General features: G+C 51.7%; 1 protein-coding gene across 2 annotated transcripts in view; it reads right to left on the bottom strand.

The window, feature by feature from the left end:
- Positions 1-15,998, bottom strand: part of DDX31 (DEAD-box helicase 31) — a 63,595-nt gene that overhangs the window by 14,559 nt on the left and 33,038 nt on the right. Inside the window, exons 13-15 of one of the 2 annotated variants that reach the window (XM_023536547.1) lie at positions 14,438-14,519; positions 8,391-8,502; positions 2,748-2,916 (exon numbers count right to left, since the gene is read on the bottom strand). In XM_023536547.1, the coding sequence (XP_023392315.1) occupies positions 2,748-2,916; positions 8,391-8,502; positions 14,438-14,519 (363 nt within the window). The remainder of the gene's footprint in view (positions 1-2,747; positions 2,917-8,390; positions 8,503-14,437; positions 14,520-15,998) is intronic. The other variant, XM_023536546.1, reaches the window with a different exon arrangement.

Raw genomic sequence — 15,998 nt, 5'->3', positions numbered from 1 at the left:
GGGTTTAACCGACTTTTCTTTCCAGCCCTCGAAAAGCAGCGACTGGCATTCGCTGCAGCCCCGACCGAGGTGTGGAAAATCTGTCGCGGCTTCTCTGCCGCCTACTCTGACCACAATTATACGGTCCCTGTGCAGATTAGCCGCAAAGTCATTCTTCCTCCAGGAGTGACGAGAGTTTCTCAAATGAAAGGAGGTGGCTACTGTACCCTGGTGCCGTCTGCGCTGGCGAGGCGGGGGCGGGCAGGAGGGTGGAAGGCGTGTGGGGAGACATGCCTTCCGAAGAAGGGCGTGACAACGGGAAAAGTAGCTGTAACAGAGTGGCGACATGGCAAGAACAGTGAGCGGCATTGTCCCGGGCGGAGTAATCCTGTGACACACTGCTGTCACTCACCGCCGGCTCCCTGCCGCGCCCGCCAGACATCAAAGGCTGCCCCATGCCATCTTACATGCTCTTTATCCGCTAATCAGCCCATTCTTCCCCAAATAAAGCCTGTTAAGTCCCCGCTCGCACGGGCACTGTCATCCTGGTGCCCATCTGCTCGCGAGGGCCAGCAGAGCAGGAGGCGGCGGCTTGCCCTCTCCCTAGTGGCTTCTCAAGGTAGGGACAATGCTGGCTGCGAGTGGCCCTCTGACTGCCTCCCCGCCTCCCGCTCTGCTTTCCAGGACCGGAGAAGGGCTGAGGAGCTGCTATCTGGAGTAACACTTGCTAATGAAGTCCCAGCCATGAGGCAGGTCATCTGCAAGCAGTAAGGTGTTAGGAGTGCACTTGTTTGAAGGGACAGCAATAAAAAAATCATGTTTCTTCACCGGTAATTGCCCGGCAGGTAGAGTCCTATCTTCTCCAAAGAGATAGGGACGGGATGGCCAGGCTTCTGGATAACTGGGAGGCCACTCTCAGGCCTGACCGGAGGCCTCGTGGTCTGGTCGCATACTGGAAACCGGAGTTAACAGGCACAGACACCAGCTCCCCCAAGTCCAAGGACAGGCACCGCAGCCTCAGTCCCGGCACAGCCACCGCTCCCGGGCAGGTCCGGGGCGCTGGCAGAGGGCGGGTGGCGCGGTCTGGCTGCAGCCCGCCCAGGACGGGCAGCGTGGCAGCAGGCGGCGCTCTGCACCTCTGAACCGCCTGGGAGAAGCCAGGGCTGGTGCGTCTCGGGCTCCTCCGAGCAGCACGCGTGGGAACACCCGCCTTGCAGTCACTGGAGCACCGCCCCACGTGAGAGCTATTCATGTAAGGAAACGATCGAGAATCGTAAACATTCCAAGATCGGAATCAGAATCAGGCAAGGCTTTATCCATTACAAAGAGCCCTGTAGATGCCAGGCCCCCGGACAGCCAAGCTGGATGCTCTGGAACCGCATCGCACCTGGCTTCCAGCTCTGTGTCCTAAGGCGCTTCACCCGCGTGATCTTCAAGGTTCAAAAGGCGCGCTGAGCTGCAATAGCTAATTCTGACTCTGAAAACGACCTTCTGAACTTGCTGAACACGTAAATTTCCTTCTCCCTTTTACAGCTGAGGAAACTGAAGATCGGAGAAGTGAAGCGAAAACATGGCTCCAGGATTCACAGCTCACATCAGACTTTGAAGTCCAAGGGCCCAAAGGCAAGACCAACGGTCATCTCCCCACACGGGGCGGCCCTTCTCCCTCTCTCATTCTACACCAGACCCTGGGCCCTGACAAGGCCGATGTAGTCAGCACTTGGTGAACGAGCGAGACAAGAACTGTGCTGGGACGCGCGGAGGTGTGGCGCCGCCTACAGACTCACCACACGGATGTGGAGGACACGTGGATTCTGGCACTGGAATTAATGTGCGAAAAGGAGGACGTACAACGAAAAGTCACTAACTGTGCAGAGCACTCCGGGTTCAGTGCCCCAAACACTTGCTCGATGCGTCCTTCCTGCCCACGTGCTGCGAAAGCGACAATGGCTGTCGCGCCGAGACCCCCGCCAAAGCTGCTCGCGGGGCCTGCACTAGCCCGGTCCCTGGCAGGGGCGGGCCTGGTGCTGGAACACTGTCTCCGAGCGGATAAAGAAAGGCTCTGACACACTCTGCTGAGGAAATCATCTCGGGACCCCCAGAAAGTGCGAGATGGACTCGGAGCCCAGTGCCCGGCCCGCGGGCGACGCTCCTCGCGCTGACCCCCTCGCTGGGCTCCCCGGCCGGATCTGACCGTGCTGTTAGAGGGAGGGGCGAGCCCACCGCGCTCAGCACTGAAGACGCATGTCGGCACCAGGGAGAGTGATGCGCGGGGCCGGGGGCCAGCCTGTGGGAGACTGAGCTGGGGCTCGGCAGACAGCCCCTCCCATGTCATCCGGAAACAGGATGCCACCGGCGTGAATTTCATGGGACACAGCATCAACCTTTGTACAAGTCCCAGAGCTTCCCAGGGTGACGCTCCTCCTGTGGCAAGTCCAGCGTTTACTCTACTGGTGGGCAGTAAAGACAACCCGACACAGCCTCGCTGCTCCGATGATCCCACCAACCCTGGACCCGACGGGGGACACCACCGATTTTCTGCCGGAGCCTTATAAACACTGCAATCAGGTACTTTCCCTCTCGTTTCCTCTTACTATATTGAAAGGAAGGACAGACACTGATGATCATTTGCCACAAAAATCGAAGACAGCAGTTGACACTGAACGCACGTGGCCGACCACATCATCTACTTCTGCGGATCGGAACAGAGCTTCCACCCCCACCCAACTTTCGGCCATTTGTCACAGGACAAATTCAGCTCATCTTACCTTTTCGGGGCGGCTTTTTTCTTTTTTACGGCCGAGACGCTAAGATTCTGGGGCGCATCTCTTAGCCCGAAGCTCTTAGCCACGTGCCCAAGGTGGAGCAGCCGAACGTGGAAGATGTGCTTCAGCTCTCGGGGGTAGGTGGTGTAGGCACGGATGAAGGACTGCAGGGCTGAAAGGGAAACGAGGGTGTGGGAGGCTGTCAGGACGGGGGAGTGTCCCACAAGCCCCGGCCCAGAGCCCGTCCTGTGTAGCTCACCCCGCCAGGTGACGACAGCACACGACCAGGCAGCCAACATTCAGCAACAACCTCAATCTATACTTGCTTTTCTTTAATTCCTCAAAAAACAAACAAACAAAAACCCCAGAGGCCCCAATTATCACCTGAATAAACAATATAATTTCGCACTTTACTGTGTAGCTTGTAATAACCCTAGAGGACAGGGCTCTGTTTTCTTCATTAGCCTTGGGGCCTAGCACAGTACGGGGCACCGAGCAGGCACCTGGTAAATGCTCCCTGTATAAGTGAATGACAGCGAGCGAGCGAGTGAGACTGAGACTTGAGCAGTGTAGGATGTCATTTTCGTATGAAAAATTAAATCATTAGACCTTTATATTAGGAAAAAATTTCCTAATTAAAGTTTACTTTTGAATGATTGAGGCATGCAAATATTACCCAATTCAAAGAGTTCGAAGGGCTTTGTGACTGTCCTCACGTTTGTTATGAATGAATGACATTCTTATAAATGCCGCCTCCGCCACGAGCCCCGCCCCAGCCCAAAGGAATCACCTGTGCCAGCTCTTCGTGTACTCTTGGGAGCTTAAAACCAAATTCATTCTAAAGTCTCCAGGATTGACGGATACGGTGCTTCCTACCCATTCAAAAAAATGCGTGAGAGGAAATGAAGCAGAACTTTAGAAAGGAGAAAGAAAACTATTAAATTTCTAAAACAGTCCACGAAACCGTTCATCCTTTGAGGACTGCTAACAGTTTCAAGGCGTTTATTGAACATTCTATCTTGAGAGTTCCAGTCTATTTTAAACTTAAGAAAAAGGTCCCTGCTCTGAACCTGGATGCTGGCCAGGTGGGTGGCTGTCGCCTGCCTTCCCTCGCATTCCCCGGGGAAAGATTCTCCCGAGGGCGGCTCCCCGTGAATATCTTGCAATGACCATGAAAACGAGTGTCTGCCCTCTCCTCACGAACAGGGCGGAAGGGATGGCTCTGAAGAGTGTCCCCGCCCATCGCGGCCTGCTCCGCTTCCCGGCCCTGCTCTCCTGCCGCCGCAGGGGCTGATGGAAGGAGGCACTAAATGCCAGCCTCTCTCGCCCTCGCCCGTTGAGCCACTGGACTGGCAAGTTTGCCCACAGCTTACACGTAATACCCCAGCAGCACCTGGAGATCGGCGTTTATGAACAGTAATAAAAAGTGTCATTTTAGCAGCTCAGATCCTGGAAGGATCCTGGGAATCCATCAAAGCTCTATTTACTGAGCAAAGTGAACTTCTTTTCCCAATCGATGAGAAATAATAACCGAGGCAACTCCCCCACACCCCCTTACATCTGTGCTCGCTCTCCTTTTTAATAACTGGGGACTAGCTGCTTTTGCAAGGAAAATCTGTAGCACTCCAAGTGGTCTGTCCTGACGCCAGGCTCCCAGACACCCAGCCGCACACGGTCGAGCCCTCGGGGAGGGAACCCCCGTACCTACCACGGCCCGGGGGACCCAGGCCTCTCCTCCTCTGCTCCCTTTCCTTCCCCAGTCAGAAACCATGCCAGGCCAAGCCAAACGAATGAAAGAATTTGCACTTTTAAAATCTATTACCCAAAGGCTGGCTCAGGCCTCCTCATTCACCCCTCTCCTCTGCTGGGGCAGACCAGCCCCTCGCTTCAGCCTCATCTCCACACTGCCCCTAAGACCCAAGGATGGAGAGCCTCTGTCCCTGGGGACGCAGCTGCCCAGCGCCTGGCTTTACAGGGATCATGAGTTTGCCAAGAACGGGCGAGGTGTTTTCTCCCTCGATGACTGGTCGGGCAGCATTTCGCGCTGCGTATTTTTACTAAACCTGCTTGTCCTCAAGGCTCCCGTGTCACAGGGGATGGCGACCTTGGTCGTCCTCGTACCCTCCCACGGACACCCATGTTTGGGTGATGCAGAGAAGCAGGAATTTCAGATGCGGCAGCAGCTGTCTGCAGGACCTTCCGAGGGGCAGGAAGTGGCTCGTGCTGGCAGTGTCAGGAACATGCAGAAGGAACAGGGGCCGAGGGGCCAAGACAAGCGGAAAGCGGAGAAGCAACGAAAGCGGACGCTTATTTGGGGCGACGGGCGGAGCTGCGGCCAGTTCGAGGGAGCGCGCCGCAGCCGCTCGTGTCTATTTCCGAGCCAGAAGGTAGATGAATGAAGGGAAATCTATTTTTAATTAGATTTAAAATTAAAGTCAAATTTATTCTTGGGCATCTGAGCGGGAAGAGCGGCACCTTACGGACAGTGCTTAGGATCGAGGAGGGAGAAAGAACTCCAGCACCAAAGGGGCAGACACCCCTGCTCGTCCCAGCCTCGCTCACCCCCGAAGAGCCATGTCTGTCCAGAGTAAAGGGACATGCGTCCTCCAACCTGACACGTCTCGACAGTGACAACTACCCGAAGGAAGTGGGACAGGAGGTGGCTCGTTATCATTCTCCCAGAGACAAAGCGTTGGGCCCAGGGCCCGGCCTGTCTTTCGTCGCACTGAGGGCAGAGGGCTGACTTGTCACCAGTGGTCTGGGCTTTCTCGACTCTGAGAAGCATCCTTTCCAAGCCAGGCATAACTCCCTCCCACGCGTGTAGCCCCGGCTCTTTGGGGGGGGATGTGATGTGGACAGGCGCAAACCTCAGGAGAGGTCTTTGCAGGTGAAAGACCCCACTTTCTAAAATTTTTGTTCAAAGCTGTGTTACCACGATTTTTTACCACTTGAATCTCTGGCTAAAAAGATGCAAGAAATGAGATAAGAAAGGAGAAGCAGCTCCTGGAAACTGACAACAATCAAGCGATGGTCATCGACAACGACGGGATCAGAAAACGCTAAAGAAAAACAAACGCACGCTTGGCCCAGTTTCCGACTAGTTTTCTGCCATGAAGGCAAAAACCAGCTGCTCTGTTAATTATTCATGAGGTGGGTTCTGAACTGGCATAAAAGGGAGGCAAGTCAGTAGTGGAAGATTTGCATATGCAAAAGCTGAAACGCAAAAGATACGATCCGCTTATGGGGTGGAGTCGCTGTCCCAAAGTTGTTTATAGTGACAACTGTGTGTATGTTCCCCCCAAGACCCCCAGAACGTGCAATCCTAAGAAACAGGAGAGAAATGAAGAGTAAAGAGCTGACGTCTACAGTGGGTGGCTGAGAACCACCACGGGCGGTTGGTCCCCGGCCACCATCGATCTGGCGTGGACATCGGCGAGCAGTTAAGAACAAGGGTACATCATTTCCTTCTCGGCGTGAGACTGTTCGGGAGTGGCCCCGCTCCAACCTTTAAAAAGACAAGTGCCTCTGTTTGTTTCTCTATTACCAAGTTCGGTGATGAGTATGAGAGAAAGCACCAAACCACATCCTCGAAGGAGGAGCTACTCTCAGCAGCAACCAGAATGTCCGAAATACTGCTGCACCGAAGCCAAGACGATGGCGCGGCTCTGATTTATTTTTTTTCGTGGCAACTTTGTTATTCATCCTGCGATCCTGCAGCACGGCACCTAGTTACGCACCGCGCCGCGTCGCAAGCTGAGTCTGCCTAACTCTCAACAAATGACCGAACTCTGCAAAGCTGTGCTGTGACAAATATTCTATTCCTCTTGGGAGACGTGTTCCAGCACTTTCGAAAGGTAGGTGCTGAGGAAAACCCTTAGGAACTGCTGAGTTCACCTTAGGGAAGCACTAGGATTTCATTTAGACTATCGCCGACCCCTGTCCAGAAGGGTACACGCTCATCACGCGCCGGCGGTTACGGGGCAAGTGCTGGGGCTTCTCTTTCACCTCGGACAGTTCCTTCCGACTTGTCCCCGTGTGTGGGGACAACCAAGGACTGCCTTCGCAGAGGGCCACAGTGTACGACAGGCACGGAGACATACTGGCTGACGACCCGTGTTTACTGTCTAGTTCCCGATGACCGCGATGGCCCCGTCGCCATCACCAGCCCCCTGGCCTGCACCCTTGCCCCGTGTCCGTTCTCATACAGCAGCTGGTGACCTTTTCAAGCCTCTGTCAGACCACTCGTCTCCGCTCCAAGCCCGTCCATGGCTCCCCTTTCGCTCAGGGTAACCTGTCTCAACAGCCTCCGCGAGGCCATCCGACGTGACCCGCCTCTGCCGAGCCCCTGCTTCCCGCAGGCTGCCTTCCGCGTCCTGTTCCCACTTCCTGGAGGGTCTTCTGCCGCAGCCATGTGCCTGATCCCTCTGTGGGCTTTTGCTCAAGTGTCACCTTCACAACAGGGCCCCCCCTGACCCTCTATATAAAATGCACTCCTCCCTGTCACCCACTGCGTCTCCCTACCCCACTCTATTTTTTTTAGTTCTGACCACTTGAACAGACTAATTTATATACAATTTATTTATCATTTATTATGCTCACTGTCTGCCCCCAAATTAGAATGTTAGAAAGGTGAAGATTTTTATCTGTTTGACCTCTGATGTATCCCAGGCACCCAGAATAATGTCCAATTCAATACATTATTTGTTAAATGATCTAAAAAAAATTTCAAATCGTAAAAAAAAGATGCTCTAGTGTTCAGACACAGTACGCCCTCATTTAACGCTGGGGAGAAGTTCTGTGACTTTAAGCAAAGCCACACACAACGGAAACAGTTTCAGCACGGCCTGATCCAGACAAGAGCTAAGTTCCTGCGGCTTCTCGACGTTGCGAGATGTGGGACGCAGTGACCCTCTCTGAGGACCTGCTGTGTTGCTGAGCTGGCCAGGCACTCGTCTCAGAGCAGCAGGCAACTCCCAGCAAGGACTGTGGGCCTCCTGACATGTCTGAAGTCTCATGAGCACGCATGACACTGTCCCCAGTGGAGACACACTGTGCTCCGCTGTAAGCTCGCCCCACCCTCCACGCCCCGCACCTAGTGCTTGGTCATCCCAGGAGACGACTTACCCTGTAAAGGGTCTGGACACTAAGTTGACACCTAAGCCTCTCCTAAAGGTCCTAGGGCCTGGGTGCAGGGTCTACGCCCCGCCTCAGCACGGTTCCTCCTCGTTTTCCTCTGTGCCGTCAGCCAGGAGACCTGCTCGGGTCCATTATCCCCAGCCCTCACCCATCTCTGATTCTCTCTCTACACTACGTCCGCTGACGTGCCCATCTCTATCTAGTTTTCGAAAAAAGGGAAAAATGGTCCCTAAGTTCCATGTTGCCGGGTCACAGCCCTAGTCCTGACTTAAGCCCAGATAAAGCCTCATTTGTGCAAAACATGGGGAAGGATGAAATTAACATTTAACATCGCTTTAAAGCCTTCCGCGCCTGCCTCCAAACCCTGCAGAATTAGGGAGATCGAAGGCTTTTGCTGGTGAGTGGAGACCCCTGGTTGGCCTCTCGACCCGTCTGGGGTGTGCGGGTGGTGGCCGGGATGACGCTCCCTGCTGGACCACCCGTCCACAGTCACCTAAGAAACTGACCAACCTTTCTTTGCCCAGGAGACCGTCTGCTCACTGGAGTGCACGTAATCTTCAAACACCGTCTGCAAGACCGTGGCTCGCTCTCGGATCCCCTGGGGGCTCAAGGCACGGGGTTTCTGGGAGGGTGACGGAAGGATTAAAGGAGAGACAGAGTCAGAGTCAGGAATAATGAAGCAGTTTATCACAGATTTAATAACAGTAAAACCACACAGTAACCACCCAGGGGCCGGCGAGGGTAATCCCTTCAATATTACCGGGGAAAAAGGGAGCGATAAAGATGCTCGAGCCAAGCAGAGAGGATAGGATGGCTTTGTGAGGGAGCAGATCAGGTCTGTTTATCCGCTTATTTACTTACTCTTCCTCCTGGCCTCTTCTCACTCACGTACAAAATCAAAGTTCATTAGAGACACTTAGGAATTTTCCAAGTCCGTTCAGAACATTATTGGACCTACTGTTCAGATGCATCCTGTGTCTCCTATGTAGGCCTGGAACCTTCTCCCTTCCCTGACACTCGTGATGGGACACTGGCAGTTACTGTTTAAGAGCATCCCCTGGTGACCTGCCTAAAATCCAGCCCAGCCTTGAACTTCAGAGCATGCTTCCTCATTCCCAGGGAGGTTCGGACTTTCAGAGTTTCAGATTCCTCCTCTCGGCCCAGAATCCCTGTGCTGAGTTCGCAAGGCCCTAGTAGAAGCTGGCTGTTCCAGCAATCCACATTTGGGAAGACTGCCTGGGCCCTCCCCAGCAAACCGTCCCGCTGTGAGAAGTGACATCTGTATGCATGAAGGACCCTGAGGATGGGAAACGTTAATAAAAAATGACTTCCTTTCCATCCTGTAACCATCTCAGAGACTTCTTTTCTTTACATCCCGCTAAAAACGAGTGATTTTGTTTCCTGGATTTAATGGAACGTGATTGCTTTCTATTGAATGTGTAACTGACATGCAAAAGACACAGATTCTCCAACCCAACTTGGCTAATACGTTGACTCTTTGAATGGGTGCTCTGAAGCTTTTGCCCACCCACTCCCCCAAAACCCCAAGTAGGTCCCCAGGGGGGGAAAAAAAACACAGTGAGGCCCAGTCCATGCGCCTTTCACCCCCGCAGAGGACAGGGTGCGTGCTTGCGTCTGGCGGAGCGTGTCGGCCCAGACACGGAGTCGACCTGCCCGAGAGACAAAGCGGGGGAGAAGCAAACGGTCGACATTCGTCTCTGTATTAATAGAGACTTAACAAGCTGAGGATGTTTTTAGTTTAGTCAAATCACTCCTGCTACCTGCTTGGCTGATGACAGTCTGGCTGATTTCACAGTACACGGTCCCCCTCAGGGTTTGAGCCACTCAAATGTCAAGAGAAAAGTCACCAGGAGCTGAGTTACGAAAGTGGACATTTGCTGTTGTCATTAACAAGGATTTTTTTTAGCCTCTTAACTGCTGCGAAATGCAAACTTTTTTTTTGCTGCCCTCCTTTCGTTAAGCCACCTCAGCGGCACAACTGTCACCTTTCCTGGAGGTTTTTTTTTTTTTAATATGAATGTGAAATTAGCGAGGATGCCCTTTCCCCTGGCGGACAGAATCCTCTGTTATTAAAAAGTAAAGCACTTTAATAATGAAAACTTTTTCCTCTTTTTCCCATGTTTTAACTGTTTAAAATTAATGAGAAGGGCAGAATGGTTGTCAAAGCGATATTGAAAGCGGGCAGCCAGGACCGAATAAGCACAAAAATCCCTCTAGAGTGTTAAATAAACAGAGCTCCAGCCCTCTCGAATCCCTCTGTTGGTTATTGTATACATTCTGTAACAGCTCTCAGAATAGATCTGAGAGCCAGGGAGGCAGAGAGGTTTCAGAATTCCAATAAAGGCCTCAAATTAAAGACAGCCTGGTGCGAATTCCAGGAGAAAATTAAAGAGACCTCAAGCTTAAGTGACAGGTGACTTGCTTCTGTGTCACAACTGTCAGGGGATTTAGTGATAATATGGCAATATATTACAAAGGGCTTTTCTTATTCCCCCCTTTAGGTTTCAAAATGAGGCATCTTTTCTTCCCAGCCAAAAAAAAAAAAAATTACATATACACACATACATATAAAATGTGAGTGTGTATACAAGCGAAATATGTAGAAAAAGGTGTTAAAACTAGGCTCGCATGTCTGCAATGATGAGGTCAGTTTTAGTAAAAATATGAGAAAAAGTTAATGACAGAAAACATAGGAAAAAGCGTGTCTTAGTCTCCCCACTCCCGCTTCCCGAAACTCTTTATTTTAAAATTGCCCCTCTTGAGAGCGAATGAGGAATTTTTCAGTTGTCTTCTGAGGAGGACAGTCTAAATTTAAACTGAAGACAGAGGGGGCAGAGTTACACGGCACCAGCTCAGCCCCAGACAGGTAAACTGCTCCCATAATGAGGGGGTCAAGGCCCGGAGGGCACGCCAACCCCCTGCAGGACTGGCTCGCACCCCTCAAAGACACGGAGATTCAGCACTGGTTAATGAAGCCAGCTTGGAACCAGAGGGCCACGGGCAGTGAGAAAAATACATTTCATCAGTCTGTGCAGTCAACATCCTTTGTCTCTAAGACCCTACTGATCTTAGATCACAAAGAACTAAGCTAGGGGCTAGTGATCTCATTTTAATTTTAATGTTTAGCAATGCCGGTGACGGTTTTTTGTTAGGATAAGTTTCCTGGCATGTTTTAAGGACAAAAGAATTGACAGGAAAAACATGTCTGGGTGTGTGTGTACCCCGAAGATAAAAATTTCACACCTATCAAGTAGCAGCAGATGAGTTTAAGGTAACTACCCCGGATTTTGTTGTCACATTTTAAGCAGTAGCAGTGATGGGGGAGAAAGGCTTTTTTTTGGGGGGGGGCGGGCGGGGACGAAGCACGTGTCTTGGTATCACTAACTTCTAAGGTATTTTAAAACTAAATGAAAAGATTTCGTTTTAATCACTTTGTTGCCAAGCTGAGTTTCACTCCCACAGTCCCTAGAACCTTCTGAGTGCTTTCCAGTAAAAGTTGAAAGATCAAATTTATTCTCTTTGTAGGTGGGTGAACATTCACACACCCAGGCGTAGCTATGTATATTTTATATACCTAAATATGAAATATACATTTTACAGATGCTTCGCTAGCTTGCTTTCTGTTCACAGAAACCCAAAAACGTATGTGCCAAAGGGACATTTACGGTGGACTTTCACCAAGCTGGCTGAGGAGGGACAGCATAATGAGCTGTCTGGCGGTACGTGTGAAAGGCCTCCTCACTCCGCCCACACTTGGTGCCTGCGTTAGAGAGCTGCCCAAATTGGGGACAGCGAATCACACTGCACTCCGTGTGGGACACAGAACTGAAGGCTGTAGCCAGTGTCTACTTCACGCCTTCCACTATCCACGTGGGGCACGCACAGAAAGCGCCTTCCCGGGCTGTATAATTACATGTCGATTTAGTTTAGGTTTTCTTTGTCCTTTGAGTTAAAGTTAAGTCTGGTCCGACTCAGGTTTTCATCACCGTGACGTGTAGAACCTACTGTGATTAATTTAGCTTTCTAAGTTATCCAGATGTTTCGGAGTCAGTGAAAGCCCACCCTTGCTTAGTGTTTTTTCTTTTTTAAAACCAGAGATCACCAAACCTTAAAGATATGAAAACATTCCATTCATCCGCATCCATCGAGGCCCGGAAGTGTGCAGAGCACATCACGCCTCCTTCCACCTACACCTCACACAACCCTACAAGGTGGGTACTCTCGCTCTCCGCATTTACAGATGGGGAAACTGAGGCTGGGTAAAGACAATCGGCCCACGGCCCTGCACTACCGGCTGTGAAGCAAGGACTCAAACCCAAGTCTGTGTGACCCTAGGCCCGGCCCTCATCACGAGCTGTGATGGTCCCTCCAGCCTCAACGAGTCTTCAGGCCTGGCCTCCAGCCAAGGCGAGGCCTCCGCGGGCAGAGACATAGTCTGCAGCTGCTCTGCTCCTTCTCCAGGGCACCGTCCCTCAGGGGCGCTCCACACCCGCCGCCCCCCGGGACTGTGCAGTGCACACCGCGACCCGCGCTCACGGGATAAACGCCGACTCCGAAGCCGGCCCAGAAGCAGCACAAGCACAGGCTTGATTTGATCAAACCTTTACTGTCTCATTTTGTAACCTTACGGCTTGCTCTTGCGTCTGGAGACCAGACAGGTCCCACTTATGGTGACACAGCAAAAGGCACTGGGCTTCACGTTGGGCAGTCTGGACTCTAACTGGTACCAACTGATGAGAATAATGATTAGCAACAACAACAGCAAAATGCCCTTCGGTACCTGCGTTGGGGCTTTCGGGTTATTTCTTACTCAGCCCTCCAGTGTCCTCGTAGAAGAATGCTATCATTATTGACTCGATTTTGCACGTGAAGAAACTGAGGCCGAGGAAGGCCCAGGACTTGCTCAAAGTCCCACGGCTGGGAAGTGAGGTTCGGAGTCTGACCCAGAGGCCACGCTCCTAACCGCTCTGCTACACGGCCCCCTCACACGGTCCCCAGGGGCTCCTGCCTATCCCACACACCTGTCCTGGGCCATAACGAAGCACCTGTGGGAACACTAAAAAAAACCCCCAACTAGAATTTGCAATCGCCTCACGAAGATGAACTGACATGCGCCAAGACCAAGGAGTGTCTGCTTCGTTACTGGTCGATTCCCTCGACAAGAAACTGTTTACAAGGCCGGCCCAAAGTCCGAGACGGCTGGGATGTTTTACGTGAAATATCGCTTAAAATAACTTGTTGATCGACTAAGCCTTTAATCGCTTTCCTGACTCACAGGGAACTCTGCTGTGATACCATTTATTGACCACCATTCAGCTCTATGAAAACGGCTGAAATTACCTAATTTAAAAAGCAACGCAGTTCCGTTTTCTTGGTTTAGTTAACGCTAACGGGCGCACGGGTGTACAGCGAAGCGCGTGTGCTGAGGCCGGCTTGCCTGCTGCCACACCCCAGGAGGGTGAAGGATGGTCAGGGTGCCCCGGTGCCCTCCTTCACCTCTGCGGCCTCAGTTTCCCCATCTACAGAGTGGGACAGTGACATCCACCTTCCAGGGCTGCTGCAAGGTTAAATGGGATGGAGCACGTGAAGGGCTCAGCACAGTCCCGGGCCCAGGACACACACGGAGGCGATCATTTCCTCTTTTTCTCAGACTGGTTTCTTTACGTGCTCTCTGGAAGAGAACTTAAGTCAGGATCCCTCAGACGGAGTCCCTGCCGCAGGGAGAACGTCGACCCAAAGACACGTGCTAATGGATAAAGAAACGCTTAAGCTTGATCTCTTTGGCTCTGATTTTCCAATCTATCCTCAGGCATATAAAAACAAATGTAAAACATTCAAATAATATTTCACAGACAAAATTACGTATAGCGACATCGCTCACCACGCGCGCACACACACACACACTCGCGCACATGCACACGTGACGTGCTGAGTAGCATGTTGGGCTGGGTGGGGAAACGACCACAAGCAGGAAAAAGCCTCGGACAGGAGGCAGGAGAGGGCGCTCGGGGCTGTGAGCAACCGCTCCGGCGCTCCACAGGAACCGCACGGGGAATAAAAATTCTTCTTAATGATCTCGACTTTACTCTTCCTCTGTGTATAGCACACATTCAAAATGGGTGCACTAAGTGTGTCTGAAAAGACACAGAGATACTTATTTTTCCATGCTCTCTTGGGTGGACGGTCTAGTCGGTTGTCCTTGGTGATCGTCTGGAGAGGGACCACCACGGGTGAGCCAATACCACTGCGTCCAATGCATTCTGGCCTTGGATGAGACCTCCATTCTGGGAAGCCTGCTGCCGCCTGGCAGGCCTCCAGGATGGACTGTAGCCCGTTAACTGAATGAGACCAGCAAACACGCCCAGGAGCGAAGAAAAGAAAACACACAACCAGATTTGGCCTCGCCTAACGTTCGTGGTCCTCAGATACCCGTGTTACTTGATGACAAACAACTGCCCTGTAACAGGGCCCCCACTACCCAGACCGGAGGCGGGTCGTGTCTGCCAGCAGCGGGCACAGCGAATAACCAAACTCACCTGCTTTCCCCACTGCTTCCCCGGAAAACAATCATCCCTTGTCAGAACAGACAAAATATCTTCCATCTTAATCTCGGAAACGCTGTAAAAGGAAACGCAGAGCAAGGTCAACTTTTCATTCTTTTCAAAAATATCCAAGCTCTTGATACATAAAACTGGCCTATTCTCAAGCAAGATCTAAAGCAGAAGCTACACTTTCACAGGAGAGGGACTATTCTCTAAAGCTCTAGCAATGTGGAAGGAAGGGGACCTTTCTGATATTACAGAGACAGGTGGGGTAAGAGTCCCGATGACCTCCTTTCTCCCTGATGCATTTTAAATGGGCTACACTCCGAATTTCCTTTATAGGGACCACATCCTTATTTCTTAATAAATCTCTGCTAGTAAATAAATAAGCCTAGTAATAGATACATTACCTTGACTTGAGCAGAAGATGATAAAATAAGCATTTCAGATAGTCCCTTCTGGTTTATACTTTAAAAAAAAAACAAGAAAGGCGCTGAAGATGCCTGACTGATGGGGCAAACGCCGGTGACGGCTGCCACGCGGCCGGCGCCTGCGGCCTGCAGTGCACCAGCTCTGTAGCAACCGACCCCGAAGGCCTCCCCCGCGCGTGCCTCTCCACCGTGAAGCGGTGAGGGCGAAGCATTCCGACGGACCTAGATCTGTGTGCCGACGGCTGAAAGCAGAATTCGGGCTTCAGTCACGACCAGAAGCCGTCAGGAGCCAGCACGGAACCCGCCCACCTGCCCGGCAGTGGACTCCACGAAGCCGGCAGCTCACGGCTGCACGCGAAGGTGGAAGCGCAGAACCACGTGTCAGAGACCAAGGGAACAGGGGAGGCTGAAAACACACTTCCGGGGAGAAAGGGAAAGAGAAGCAGGGGTTCTGGGCGAAAATCAGATCATAAAAAGATAAATGACTTCCTTGTAAGTTGTTATTTTTTTTCAAAATGTAACAGCAAATTAAAACACGAATGGCAACCTCTCACGTGGGAGAAGAGAACTCCCCGCCTCTCCCCCGAAGGTTACTCTGACAAAGCTATGAATGAGATCTCAGGTCCCTGACAGCTATTTACCTGAAATGTGTCACCGCCTCGCGGAACACCCCCAGCCCCCCTCCAACATTCCTCCTCTGCCGCAGCTCGAAGCCCTATGGAGACGCCAAATCTTTTTTACAGCAGAAAGAGTCAACCGGGAAGCAGAGCGTGTACCGACAGGGTAGGCGTTGGGGGGGATGCTCGTATTTCATGGAAGATCTATTCTTCACATGAGAGAGGAATGTTATGGCCACTGAATTCGCCTCTTATTTATGCCTGGATATCTGAAGGAAGGTGAAAACGCAGCCCGATCCTTTCTTTTCCTTTGTCTACCTGACTCGCCTCTATTTCTCACTTTTTCCCTTGAGGAAAAATAAAAGAGAAATACAAAAAAAAAAGTAAAAGAAACATAAGAACTTGGGGTCAAATCTTGAAGCTGGGGGAAAAGAAAACGGATAATGTCATTCACAGTCAGGAATACAAAGAACAAAATATGCCAAGAAAGCCAAGTCTCCTCAAACG

The sequence above is a fragment of the Pteropus vampyrus genome, unplaced genomic scaffold (assembly GCF_000151845.1).
Source record: "Pteropus vampyrus isolate Shadow unplaced genomic scaffold, Pvam_2.0 Scaffold158, whole genome shotgun sequence".
In the NCBI taxonomy this organism is placed as follows: Eukaryota; Metazoa; Chordata; class Mammalia; order Chiroptera; family Pteropodidae; genus Pteropus; species Pteropus vampyrus.
The sequence above is the reverse complement of the archived record's forward strand: the minus strand, read 5'-3'. Positions and strand labels throughout refer to the sequence as shown.